Source organism: Parasteatoda tepidariorum, chromosome 5, assembly GCF_982258835.1.
Source record: "Parasteatoda tepidariorum strain Cologne lab strain chromosome 5, Ptep-v5.0, whole genome shotgun sequence".
Classification (NCBI taxonomy): Eukaryota; Metazoa; Arthropoda; class Arachnida; order Araneae; family Theridiidae; genus Parasteatoda; species Parasteatoda tepidariorum.
In genome coordinates, this window is record NC_141759.1 from 39,747,015 (window position 1) to 39,761,445 (window position 14,431).

Consider the following 14,431-nt stretch of genomic DNA (forward strand, 5'->3'; position numbering starts at 1 on the left):
AAAATATTTAAAGCAGTCGAGTTCATGCATTAATATATTTAATTCTAAATACCTTCAGGATCTAACATTCTTGGGATATTCAGATATTTTTCAGCTACATCAAATGCCAAATTCAAATTATGAATAGGATTATCCTGTGAACAAATATAATAATCAATACTCATATTTATCAATTTCAGCCAATATTTCAACAATTTTTGTTGGATTTGAATCTCCATTAGGGAAGAGGAAGAGTATGATTTGGTTTTTATTTTGAAATTTAACTGTTCTTTAAATAAGTTCTCATTTCGAAAGAATTAATATAGCATCCAAATTGAACAACCATTAAAGAAAATTTTTCTTACTGATTTATTTACTGACTATTTCGAAAGAATATAGCATCCGAATTGAACAACCGGATTCTTACTGATTTATGTTTTAAAGTTCATGGTTTTGGAAAATTCATTCGAAATTGTTTTACTTGCTATGATATAGCTGTAATTCAAACGTAAGCAAATAAGATCTATAGATTTATTAATTAAGCAGCAATGATTTAAGTTTTAATATTAGATAACTTAAATTTTATCTATTATTAAAACTTAGTAAAATATTTCCCAATAATTGCCCAAGTTAGTAACTATGAATAAGCAACATTTATTAAAAAATAATTATCCTTAAATGGACTTCCAAAAACATATGACACTGTATGATAAGAAAAAATAAATATGAATAAATAACTTTTGACACAAATTTTAATCTTCGAAAATATCATAACAATTTTAATTAAATTTTATCTATTATTAAAACTTAGTAAAATCTTTCCCAATAATTGCCCAAGTTAGTAACTATGAATAAGCAACATTTATTAAAAAATAATTATCCTTAAATGGACTTCCAAAAACATATAACAATGTATGATAAGAAAAAATAAATATGAATATAACTTTTGACACAAATTTTAATCTTCAAAAATATCATAACAAAATTAATAAATGGTTAACTAAACTATTATATTAAAACAAATAAGTTGAATGAAAAAGTTTATAGTTTAAACTTCGAATATCTCTAAAAATATTTTAAACAAAATCAAACGGAAAAAGTTATGCAAAAATGAAATTACATACACTCAAGTAAATAATTTGGAAGTAAATGGAGAATACTTTTAAAGAAATAAATAAAAATAAAAAAGTATGGAGAGTAAAGTATACCTTAGTTAATTTACTATAGTCTAATAAGTCAGGTCTATGCCTATGGATGAGTGCACAGAAAGCAAGACCATCTTTCCAGCTGTAAACGGATAAAAACAATATTATTCAAGCATATTTGTAGGCAAAAAAATTACATTGTTGTTTAATAATAAATCTTTTAATAAAGAATATTTTAATAATCTTATACATAACTCATCAAAAAAAATCTTAAAATATCAATAATACAAACACAAATTTATAAAATCAAAAATTCTGAGAACTAATTTTAAAGGAATAAATTTATAAGCATCTATTATTTAAAAAAAAGTTATTGAACTAACATTTAATTTTTAAATTTACAGAACAAATTTTATTTGATAATTGTCTACTAATATTTAAAATTTTTCTTTTTAATTTACTGTCTAAGAAAAGTACACATCAGACTAAAGGAATTAGACAAAAATTTAACACTGCTTTTTTAAAATGTGTACAACAAAATATTACATTATTGAAGAAAAAAATTTGAATATCTGATAAGTATACAGAATAAAAGTTTCTTAATAAAAATTTATAGATGTATATAAAGTAGTAATATCATCAATGTAATCTATAATAGCTATCATTAAATTATAAGGTTATACATTAATTTCAGTAAAAGTTAGAATGTTTGTTAAATACTAGGAAGGTTCTACAATTGCTTCATAAAATTATATGATTTTTTTTATCATAAAGTAATCTTAAGTTACTCGTTTCTTTTAAATTGTAACAAAGCATTAAAAAAGGATTTTAGTGGAACAGGCTTTATTTTGAATTTTTGTTCAAAAGAAGTTTTGTCAAGAAGAAAGGGTAAAATTACTTACTAACATTCAGCAACTAATTTAGTAAAAACAATCATAATACAAATTTTCTTGGAATTTCACACATTTTAGATGTTAAATTTGTTTTGGCATATTCCATTACCTCCAAACATTAGTGTTTTTTTTTCCTTGAAAAAAGCTTAAAAAAATTTTAAAAAATAAATACATTTTAAAAAAAGTTATTTTCAGTGATTTATTTTTATTTTTTCAGATAATTTTATAATTAATATTAATAAAATATTGTTCAAAATTGTAGTTTGGACATCAATAGGTCAATCATTTTTTTTTAAATTACTAATTAGTTTAAGAAGATTTTATTAAAAATATTAATAAGCCATTTGAAGACTTCATAAAATTAAAAGATTAAAGTCTACACAAAATAAGCAAGGCATCAGGGAAGAAGAGAAAAATTAAATTATATCATAAGTATTATATATTAAGGGATGCATAAACTTATTGTTTAAATTAAGTTACAATATATTCTAATTCATTAACAAAGTTAAAATATAAATAATATCAAACTAATAATAATATGTGACAATAAATGAGGTCACCTCAATGGAACCTCAAATAGAACTCAAATAGAACTTTACCTCAAATGGAAGTTCTGTACATTGACATTTTTGTATGGAGCAGTTTTTCTTTGGCACCACAACAGTAACCCTTCTTTGGCAGTCATCTCTGAAAAGAAATTGAAAAACTTGAAACTGTGCAAGGTTTCATTTTAGACTATAACTTTATATTCCACTCAATTTCAGAATTTATTTTTTAATTTTTATAATTTACTCCACTCTCTTATTATAGAAAACGAAGAAATGTGGCTTAAAATTATTTTATGTAAATAAATTTTTTTTCAGAGAAAAAAGTAAATTTCTTGGTGACAGACATGACATGAACATTAAATCAGGAAAAATTAAAATATATGTGTGTGCCTGTAAGACAGCACTTCTTTAACATTTTCCTGATTTAATGTTTGTTTGATTATCTAAATTAAAATAAAGCAAATTTGGTTTTAGCTGCTTTAGGCGCTTTTCCATTTTGATTTAATGTTTTAATAGTTAATTTACTTCTTTGTCTCTTTTTTGCTTTTGTAAATTGGATTCATTTTCTGATTAGACATGACATGACTAATATTAACTATCTAAGGTTATAAAAAATAGCATAGTTTCTATTCACAACTTTACGGCATTTTAAAAAATTCTACAAGTTGTTTTATAGAAGAAAAAAATTTCCAAATATTTGCTTGAAATTTTAATAGAATATGAGACCTCTAATTTTTCTTTTTAAAGACATTAACATAACTGATCAAAAAAGTATAACACATTTTTCATCTTAATTTCATGAAATAACTTGTTAAAATTTAAAAAATGGTCTTTGTGTCTACTTTTCCAAGGAACTGACCATTTATAAAGCCGATGTTATCCCCTAACAATGCATTCTGAATATAAAGAGATCCTTCATTCTAAAATTACTAGAAATTCATAACCTTGATTTCAGAACTTTTTGTATTTCAGGTATGAACAATAGCAACTTAACATAATATGCAATTAAAAAGATGTAATCTAATAATAAACTACAATAAAGATGACCATTTATTACTGCATCACTACTATTAGACCAAAGGCTAGACTTTTAGGGCTTTTTTTAGGGCCTTTACGAAAATAAATGACTAACAACTGTATTAAATTTTTGTTTAAATTGAGGAGAGTTTGCTTTTCTTTTTTTTTAAATTTTATTCTTAAAAATGAACATTTCTTTAGCTACAAAATTTATAAATTTGAGTAAGGAAAGGAATATTGTGTTTATGGACCACATTGAATTAATCAGCAAAAATGTTAAAATATCTTATTCTCTAATTCTATGAGTAGTTCTTTAGTATATGACCTTTAGAACTGTGGGGACAACAGCTATGTTTTAAAAAAAATTAAAGTTTTTAAATATTAAAAATGAATTCTTTATTTCAATGTCCTAGATGTGAAGACCCCTGGGATCCTACAAAAGCATAGCCCTGAGCAAATGACATGCTTTTCTCATCCTTTTGATCCTCTGACTATTTTTTTTCTTAAATAGCAAAAGTATTTTTAAACATATCAGCCAGTTTCAGTTGTTTAAAAAGTTTAGTTTCTATAATTTATAATTCACTATTTCCAAATTCTGGATAGTTTTTCCAGTTTTTGATATTCCAGATTAGGGTTCCTTATACAATACAGGCTTTCATCAAAAAAGATTTTTCTTTTAATTTAACCTACGTCTTAAACAGTAAAAAATTTAAAACGAAAAAAATAGTCACATACCTTCAACAGAGATGTCTTGAATAGCAAACCTAAGAATAATGGTCCAGATGAGACCAAGTGTCATCTTTGTATTTCCATCAACAATTTCTGGGAGGAAAACATAAACATAGTTAGGACATAGTAAGGATACATAAGAAACATAGTAAGGATAAACATAGTAAGGATAAACATAGTAAGGATACATAAGAATAAACAAGGATAAAGATTATGGTTGAATAAAGATTTTTATTTTGAAATTAGAGGAAACGTTTGAATTTATTTATTCTGAACATTATAAGTTTTTAGATTTGTCAGAAAGCAGTTTTATCTAAGATTACAAACATTGAAAAAAGTAAAGAAAGCTAAAAACTTTAAAAATCTCCTTGAATGATCATTTAAATTTTTAATGCAATAAATTGTAAAAAGATTAAGAACATTATTATACAAATAAAAATTAATTTGTTAACTTTAATACAAATTGAAGATTCGAGTATACTTTTGAGCAACCTCGAATCAAAGATTTGAGCATATTCTACCCCTAACAAAAGGGAAATTTTTTTTTTAAACATGAAAAATAAAACAAAATTTTATTAAACATTTTTATAATTCATCAAACACATATAGAATACATTTTTATGTATAAAGTCTAAGCCATTTTTGGCAAATACATTGTCAATAAATGTTTGTAACATGCTTACTCTTTTTAAGCCTTTGCTTGCACTAAAAAAAAATTATGAAAAAGAAAGAGAGAAAAAAAAACTAAAATTAAGCAAAATTATCATCGTTTTAAAAGGTATGCAGATTATTTTCATTAAATTAAATTGGAAAAGTTAATGAACTGTAACTGTTATCTCCATTAACTTTTCCAATTCAATTTTCAACTATTTTTAGTCCTAACTATAAACGAGAGAAAATTTAAAATATAACATCAAAAAAAAAAAACATTTTTAAGGCAGTGTAACAATCATTTTAGTTGGTATTACACAAACAGCTAACTTTTTAGGATGAGGTCTAAATTCTTAAATATTTACACAAGGGAATTCAGAATTAAGCAATTTTTAATAAAAATTGAATTTTAATATTCATTTTCTCAAACATCAGCACGAGTCTTTCGTTTGGCATGCACCAAGAACCATACTCTGCCTCTAATTTAGACATGTTGCAATTCGGAATTTTTTCCAACCAACTCAATAAAGATAACAATATAGCTCTTGATACAGACTGGACTGTGTAGAGGTCAGAGAACTGGCCTTGCATCAGAAAGGTTCTGGTTTCAAATCCCGGGCAAGTCATGGATGTTTTATTTTCTGAACTATCTGTCCTTACTGTAGGAGCAACGTTGGCCCACCTAGTATGGTGCCCCTGAAAGAGTGGCCAACAAATCTGCCCCGTAAGTGCCTGAATTTAAGAAATGTTAACACAGGTGGGCAATGGAAATAAAATTTATATATATATATATATCTTGATGAATATTAGCTAAGGGTACTAAATCTCATTCTATATAATAATAATACTGTAATTTCATAGTTACCTTCAGCACCAATAGAGACTAATTTGACACCTTTGCTTGCAATAAAATCTAAAGCCTTATTTACATTTGCTATGTGATGAAACCTCATTTTGCCACGGTCAGGCTTTGGCAGTGTTTCACTGGAAATGACCTCTAGAAGTAACATGAGTTTTAAGCCATTACGAAAATCTTCTTCAATGTTTTCAATTTGGGTGCCGGCTTTTCGCAAGTGGGAATTGCACCAGGCGGTAAAAGTCTGCAATAAAGAATTGATAAAATTTTAATCTGTAATTATAAATAAAAATAACACAGAGTTTATTCAAAAATATGTTACAATAAGTTATATTTCAAGAGGTAGTTTCAAATAAAATAACTTCTCAAATGAAAATTTTACATTCGAAGGAATATTAAAAATTATCCTTGCAAATATCATGTGTGACTCTAGCTTCACTGATGTTAATAATGGTTAAAATTTTACAAGTTTACACATTTTGCAAACTTTATATACCAATTAAAGATTTAAAAAAAAAGTAATATTTCTAAATATTATGCTTTACTTTCAAATCAATAATGAAGCTTTTTATTTTATTTTATAAGAAATAGGGAAATTTTTTTAATTTAATACTATTTTCATCAAAAATCTGAATTGTTTACAATGCAAAACCAATTTTAAAAAAATTTATGTTTAACACTAGATTGCCTAAGGAAGTCATTTTGACTGCTTTTAATTTCAATTAGAAAAACAATGATGTATATAATGACACAATTTCTTAGAATTTTGTACTACATATAATTATTTTATTGTTAATATGTATTTACTAATAACTTGTTATATAACTGCAAAAAATATTAAAAATTTTAAACACATTTTTTACACATTTTTCCTTTTACATTGCAGTCATTTTGACTGCTTTTGGGCAATATAGGTACAAACTAAGTTTCAGTCTTTTTAGTGTTAAATTCAAGAAATACTATGCAGTGCAAAATGCATAGAAAATTCAGTCATAATTTCTAAAAATTTGCATCATTAGTGTACATATGTGTGGTAATTCTCTGACAATGTATGTAATGATGTATAACCCTATAATTTGACAATGATGGAGCAAAGAATTAGTTAGCATGATCGGGTAAAAACAACGCAGACAAATTTCGAATGTATTAGAGCAAATTTATAGATAAAAAAAATAAATTTATATTTATATAAATTTATAGGTATAAAAAAAATTGAAAGTACATTCACAATCAAAAGTTTTCTAATTGTATTTAACAGTTTCATTCATTTGCATCTTTAGAGTATGTATGATTATATTGTGTGATGATTCCTTGATAATGTTAGCTTTAACTCAAGCACTTTGATGATTTACCAGAGAATTTAGTAGCATGACAGGAGTCAAGACCCTCATGATAAGTAAATCCATGTGTCTGACTATACCTATTCTGAATAACATTCATTTATAGACTTAAAATCATAACAAAATGTCAATAATAGATTATACAAGTGGAGAAGTTAACTTATAGGGTAATACATAAAATGCTTTTCTTTTATAATTAAAAAAAAATGGGGAAAAAACAAACAGCACATTATAACTACCCTTTCAAAGCTGATGTAATTTAAATTTGCGTCATGACCCTCATAATTGTATCATGATAATAGGTCAATCCATGTGTCTGATTATACCTATTCTAAATAATATTCATATACATATTTCAGATCATAAGAAAATGTGTGTAGCAAATTATACAAGTAAATTTATAAATAATGTTTAAAATGGAACATTATTGTAATGTATTTAATGTATTCGTAAAATTTATTTAATACTTAAAATGTTTTTCTTTTATTAACAAAAAAAGAAGAAAAAACAGCACATTATAACTAGTCTTTCAATGTAAGATGTAATTTAAATTTGTGAAAAACTTCTAAATGCTTGTAACAGTGGGACAAACAATTAAGATTTTAACGTGTGATTTAATTTTACTTTATAACTTAAACCTTAAAACCTTTTAAATATTTAGACATTAATTATTAACTTTTTTTGTCACAAGCACACTATATTTTATATTAGTCCCCTATACTTATTCTGAAATGTACCATTAAATTTTTCTATCATTAGTAAATTATAAAAATGTATTGATTAATAAAATAAAAAATAAATAAATTTTAAAAAAAACACTATTTTATAAGCACAATGTTTAATAAATGAATAATTCAACTTATTTACTTTTTCCTAATTAATATGATTTGGTATATTTATTAATGTTTCATTTTATTTATCATTCCTAATGAATTATTTCATTCACAATAGGAAAAAAAATAACTCATCAACAGATTTAAATCTACAGTTCTATTTTCATTCACAATGTTCTTAAAAATCACAGAAAATAAAATAATATGACGTAACAAGCGTAGAGAGAAAAAAAATCCCCATCCTCCACCCCACCGTAACCAGAGACTCCCGTTTGCTTTCTTTTTAAGGCTCTAGGTGCACCATGAGGCCGCGCCCACTGGTAAACTACTCTGGCAGTGAAGTGCTTGGCTACACTGAATCCAACCATTCCCCAGTCGGCGAATTCCGTTTGAGAGCGTGACTCAAGCATCGGTGAGAGGCAGCCCCGTTTCTAGAGCGATATAAATATCTTCTATTCTGAAGCTTCGGTATCGTCTGCATCGCTTCAATGTGGTTTGAAAATGCTTGAGTCTTCCACCATATATGGAGGCAGAAGATACTCTTCGAACAGCGGAAAAGAGACATCGCGTTCGAATCTATTAGTTGAGAGAGAGCGAAATATCATTCATGAATTGATGAATACAAAGGTCGTTGGATTTCAAAACTTAAATAATCAGGTCACTTAAGAATAAAATAATTAATGCACATTTTTCTATATTTTTTAAACATAAGTGGTGACTAAAAAATGTAAACACACAGTTTCAAAGCAGCTAATGCTTTTGTGATTTTTATGTATTTGGTGTTAGCACAACAATTGCATAATAAATGTTTAAATTTCCGATTAATGTAAAATAATAGTTTGTTAAAGGACTTAATATATTAACTGTTAATAAAACATTTCAATTTCCATTATGTATGGAGAAAAAAAGATTTTCGTACAACGGAACGAAACAGAACGTCATGAACATAACAAAACGTAAATGAACATAACAAAACGTCATTACGTCATTTTATTAAATACAAAGGTAGTTGATTTTAAAGGTTAAATATTAGGTCATTTAAAAATAAAACAAAAGAAAGTGGTAAATAATAAAAATGCGGCAAATAATAAATAAAAAAATCTACCCAGTTTTAAAGCCTCTGTTCCGTGTCCACTTGATACAGCAATCGCATAATTATAAACATTTAGGTTTTGTACAAATTAATGTGACATATTTGCCCAATAAAAATAGATACATTTCCTATAGTTTAATACACAATTTAAATCTAAATTAGAAATTACATTAAATATATGATTTAACCAATCTCTAAAAATAAGACATGTCAACAAGATTAAAAAAATATTACCCCCTCTCACTAGCTTTTGGGGCGAATATTTCTGTTATTAAGCATTATTCCTTTTGTTAGAAAACAAACACAGATATATCTTAAGGGGGATAAAGCTGCTTAAATGAATTTAATTTGATGTTTTAAGTTAACAATACAAATTAAAATCTGAAAGTAGACCGGAATGGAGTTAACACTGAACATCTATTTTGCGACATTATTTTTTTTATATAAATAAAATACTTCACTTTAAATCCCGTATGTATGATATGAACATTTATTTTGTGATAAATTATTCTTTATTAATATTTCGCTTTGAACCCTACATGTTATGGACATCTATTTTGTGATATTAACAATTCTTTTATAAATATTTTACATTGAATTGCGCATAATTGAAACGTAATCTCCCTTTCATTAATTAAGTACTATTTCGATTCGAATAATTTAAGAAAAGAACATCCATTTTGTGATATTTAATTTTCATTTTATAAAAAGTTTCACTTTGTATCGCATATGATAGGAACATATTGGTGATATTAATTTTCTTCTCATAAATAAATCATTTTCTGTTAAATCATGTAAGGTTTTTTCTTTTTTTTAATTATTATTTTTTATCGCACAAGAAGATTGAAACATATTTTATAAAGGTAAGCTATTCTAAAGGAGTTCCAAGTCAAATAAATTTTTTCACCTTTCATTATTGAAAATATGGAACGAAATTATTCAATGAAAAGAAATAATAAATGCAGGTTTCGAACAACTAAACAATACCAGATATCAAGATCATGTCAGGTAAGTTAAAGGAAGGGAACAGGCAGGTCAAGTCGCTTAGTTCTCGTATTACTATAACAGTCACCTGATTCTTCTCAACAAACCTGTTATGTATTGATAAAATCTATTCAAAAAACGAAACAAAGCAGATCACTTATCGCTGAAAGCGCAAGGTGAAATCATAATCCTTTGTTTCATGGTAAAGAGCTTGTTCTTCGAGTGAGTGGCATACTTAACGGATTAGCCTATGGCTATAATTATTTATTCTGCAAAAATAGCAGGGTAGAATTTTTGATAGGATTACATTGTTTGTCATACTACCATCTTCAAAAAAGATTATGTTAAATTAATGAAGATGAATAGTGATACGAATAACTTATAGTAAGGCAATCAATTGACAAGACGCATGCAACTCACGCACGTATTTATTCCTGAGGTTGAAACTATTTTCTTCTAATATTGTAATGTAGAGAGAGAAAAAAAATTGTGTTAATTAAATCAAAAACTATAATAAAAGTAACTTTCAACTATTGCGTTATTTGCATACTAATAATATAGACTGAATAGCAACCGTAAGTTTAGTTAGTATCAAAGATTCGAACAATAACATTTCGAAGTAATTATTCATTACAATTTAAATCTACTACTTCCTTTTCTTGTATTTTGCCACGTAAAATTATATTTCTTAAAATGATGTAAGAAATTGTATACCTTTCGATTCAAATTTTTTTTCCGACTAATATTAAACAAAATAATAAAAATTTATAAATATTTATTGAAGGTTATTTTTTTTTGCATGAATTATCTTTGGATAAATGAATTTTATAATTGTATACAAAAAAAATTTTTATTAGTTTTACAATTTTTCGAAATGGGGCAAAATAAGCGAAAAGTAAAAATAACGTTAGGGGTCCTAACTTTGGATCGCTCTTCTGACCGAACTATTTGGAACATATTTCCCAGATTGCGGCTACCCCCTATATTTTGAGGGTCAGAAATCCGAATCAGACGAAAAGAAAGGTCCGTTTATTCAGAAAAAGTACGATTTCGTGTCTGATTTCGCAACCTATAATATCGTCTGCAATAATTAACATATTTGATGTCACCCTTTCGAACCATTAATATTGAGTCCTAGAAAGTGAAGATCCGATCATTAGATCAAAAGTTATTCAGGGTGGCCTGTTTTTTACTTACAATACTTGAAAGTTCTTTTAACTTAGCTTTAAAAAAAAACGTAAAAAAAAAATTTTTTTTTTTTTTTAACAGCAGCAGTAAATGAAGACTAAGCTCAATAAGAATCTTTTTAAAATATCGTCTGATTAAATTACAATTAAGCTTCAATAAATTAAAAGAAATCGAATTACATTTCTTTAAAACACATGAATTCCTAGAATTTTACTCCAAGTCAATGATGGTCAAGACAAAATCCTTTTAAGCTTATTTGAATCTATCAGATTTCGTTTTAAACGAACAACTATAAAATACCTAATAAAAAGTTAAGTCATTTTTGTAAGTCATAATGACTAACGAAAAAGTTTATAAGATAATATAAGCTCAGTGGAAAAAAAAGTAATAAAACAATGCTGAAGGAGGAAAAAAATTTAAAAGTACTTAAGCTGAATAAAAAATAGCTTATTGAAATATATTTATAATAATATGCCTTAATTTATTTTTTATTTAAATTTTTTTTTTAAATTTCAATCTTTTTGTATCGAACTGAAGTATCGCTATCATGTGATACTATCGATGTCAAGTATCGATACTTTTTTAATGTGATTAGGAGAATACAATAGATACTTATACCGTCTTCGAATTATCATCTTCGCACACAAAGAGTAATGACCGTCCATAACTTGGAACATAAAATGTTGCGTTAACATAAAATTGGCAGATAAAGAAGATTAGAAAAAAAGAAAATCAAGGGATGCTCCACTTTTCTTGTTTAATGAGTTTGGGAAATTTATTTTTAGAAGTAAACTGCTGACTCAACGAACGCTACATCACACCAAAAAATTCAAAAATAAACCAGACATACGGATTATCTCACGTGCAGTAAAGAAAAAATATATAAGCTATATCGCCAACCATTTTTTTAAACGATTGAAATGGATTACATAATAACTGATAATAAAACCAATGAGGTTTTAAATTCAATAACTGTTACATGTATTACGGGGACACTGTGGCTAAATAATAAGGCGTTATTGCATTCAACACCACAACAAACAATTCGAAAATAAACCAGACATATAAATCAAGTTTTGGAGAAAAAAATAGAATCTGTTTCGCCAACTACTTTTTAAGCAATTGAAATGTATCAATAACAGTTGATAATAACAGTTGATTAAGGTTTGGAATTTAGTAAGTGCAATTTTTGCAAAGAGTGGTTAAACATGAAGGGAGCGCTATTGTAATCTCATGAATAGGAAGGAAAAAAAACTGGTGTTCTTTTTATTCTGGGTACCTTCGCAATTTTAATTTTAATTCGAATTTTTAATTTTAATTTATTCTGGGTACCTTCGTAAAATAGGTAATTTTAATTCGACAAGATTGGAAGTTCGTTAAAAGAGTAACCTTAAAGTTTTGGGGAGAGAAAAAATGGTTACTGCGGACTAGATATAATTTTTGTCATATTTCTATCATACATGAAAAAAAAATATATCGTCCATGAGCTTTTTATTCTGGACATAGCTCAAAATACGCGTTTTAAAAAACTGGACACAGCTATTTAAGAAGATAAACTTAGCACTTATTAAACTTCGCTTGAGAAAATTGTTCCTGTCTTAAAAAAAAAATAATAATAATAATAATAATAATGGATCCAAATAAATTCATAATGTGATGTCCATTTGCTTTAATCAATTAGTATTTTATATCTTATTTTTTAAAGAAAGATATTAAAGGTCAACGGTTTATTTAACATGGTTGTCATGTGTCCTTTAAATTTATAAAGGCGTTAAATTGACTCCGAGTTTAGGTTGTTTTTTTTTTTTTTTTTTTAAATCACTTTAACGTTTAGCGTCTGAATAAAACGAAATGCTTAAAAAGTTACATCTGTAATATACAATCAGCCAACCCTACCCCAAAGTTCGGAACTTAGTGTTTAAAAAAGTAAGGAAAAGTAAAAAAGAAATTCTTCATTTAGTTGATAAATTTGAATTGAACATCGAATATGCGTATTTTTTTAATGTGTCCATTTTCTTAAACTGGGCTGTGTCCATTATTTTCTCAAGAATCTCGAGCTGCGTCCATTATTTTCACAGGAATCTCGAGCTGCGTCCATTATTTTCACAGGAATCTCGACCTGTGTCCAGAATAAAAAGCTCACCGACGATATGTGGATAGAGATGGTAAATATTATCACATAAAAAATATTTAAAAAAAAAATAAAATAATTATTTTATTTCATTAACTTAGAAAAACAAGTAAAACTACGATTCGGTACGTTGCGTCCAATAAAGAAAGTGGTTACGGACACAACTCACCGAATCTAGAAACGAGTAATTTCCTTGGCTACGAATAGAAAATTCAGATGAAATAGAAACAAATTTAATGATAGGCTCACTTTTGCTTTAAAAAATGGAAGTTGGTTGAACTATTTTTATATTTTACAAGCGTATAAGTAATAACAAGCGTTACTTGGCTATCTCTTAGAGATATGTAAAAATCTTCTCATAAAAGTTGAAAAAAATTAATTAAACATAAGGACATTAATTTACATAAATAAAAAATAAAGAACAATGAATTACTTTTTATAATTTATATTTTAATTTAAGACCTAAAGGAGAGGTTCGATTAACGTAGCTCAACACAGAAGAAATAGATACAGCTTCATCTTTAAACACGCATTCGTGGTGTTCTACTTTCTCATTTTACACAACTCGTAAAAGTGTTTTCTTTGCCTGGTTTGTACTTCCGCAGGAAAGCTAACCCACGCGTACGTGGGAGGAAAGTATGAGTTTACAATAAAGTTAAAAGCGAAAAACGCTCTTTTGTTTACATACCTTTACTGGGATTGACTAAAATAAATATAACCTTGGACAAAGGAAAGTGGCAATATAGATTCTTTAAATATTTGCATTAACGAATTAAAACAAAAATTAAAACAGTAAGATTTTTTAGATAGCTAAATTTTAAACGAAAAATAAAACAAATTTTTTTTTCCATACTGGGTGAAATAACTTATATTTCATTACTTTCAAAATGCAACCATAGAATGCCAATTACCTTAGCTTTTAAGCCGTAGGAAATAGTAGAAACGCCCAATAGTAGACATTAGTCTAAATTAAACACCAAATAATAAACAAAATGTCTTACAAAAGCAGAATATCGAAAAAATGGAATCTTTTTTTTAATCTGA

The 14,431-nt window shown here is 26.5% G+C and overlaps 1 protein-coding gene across 6 annotated transcripts in view; it reads right to left on the reverse strand.

Moving 5' to 3' along the window:
* Actn (alpha actinin) overlaps positions 1–14,431 on the reverse strand; it is a 71,042-nt gene that overhangs the window by 22,696 nt on the left and 33,915 nt on the right. For all 6 annotated transcript variants that reach the window (XM_016050265.5, XM_016050258.4, XM_087163735.1 and 3 more), the window contains exons 3-7: positions 5,828–6,062; positions 4,318–4,404; positions 2,617–2,704; positions 1,188–1,266; positions 53–134 (exon numbers count right to left, since the gene is read on the reverse strand). In XM_016050265.5, coding sequence (XP_015905751.1) covers positions 53–134; positions 1,188–1,266; positions 2,617–2,704; positions 4,318–4,404; positions 5,828–6,062 — 571 coding nt within the window. The remainder of the gene's footprint in view (positions 1–52; positions 135–1,187; positions 1,267–2,616; positions 2,705–4,317; positions 4,405–5,827; positions 6,063–14,431) is intronic.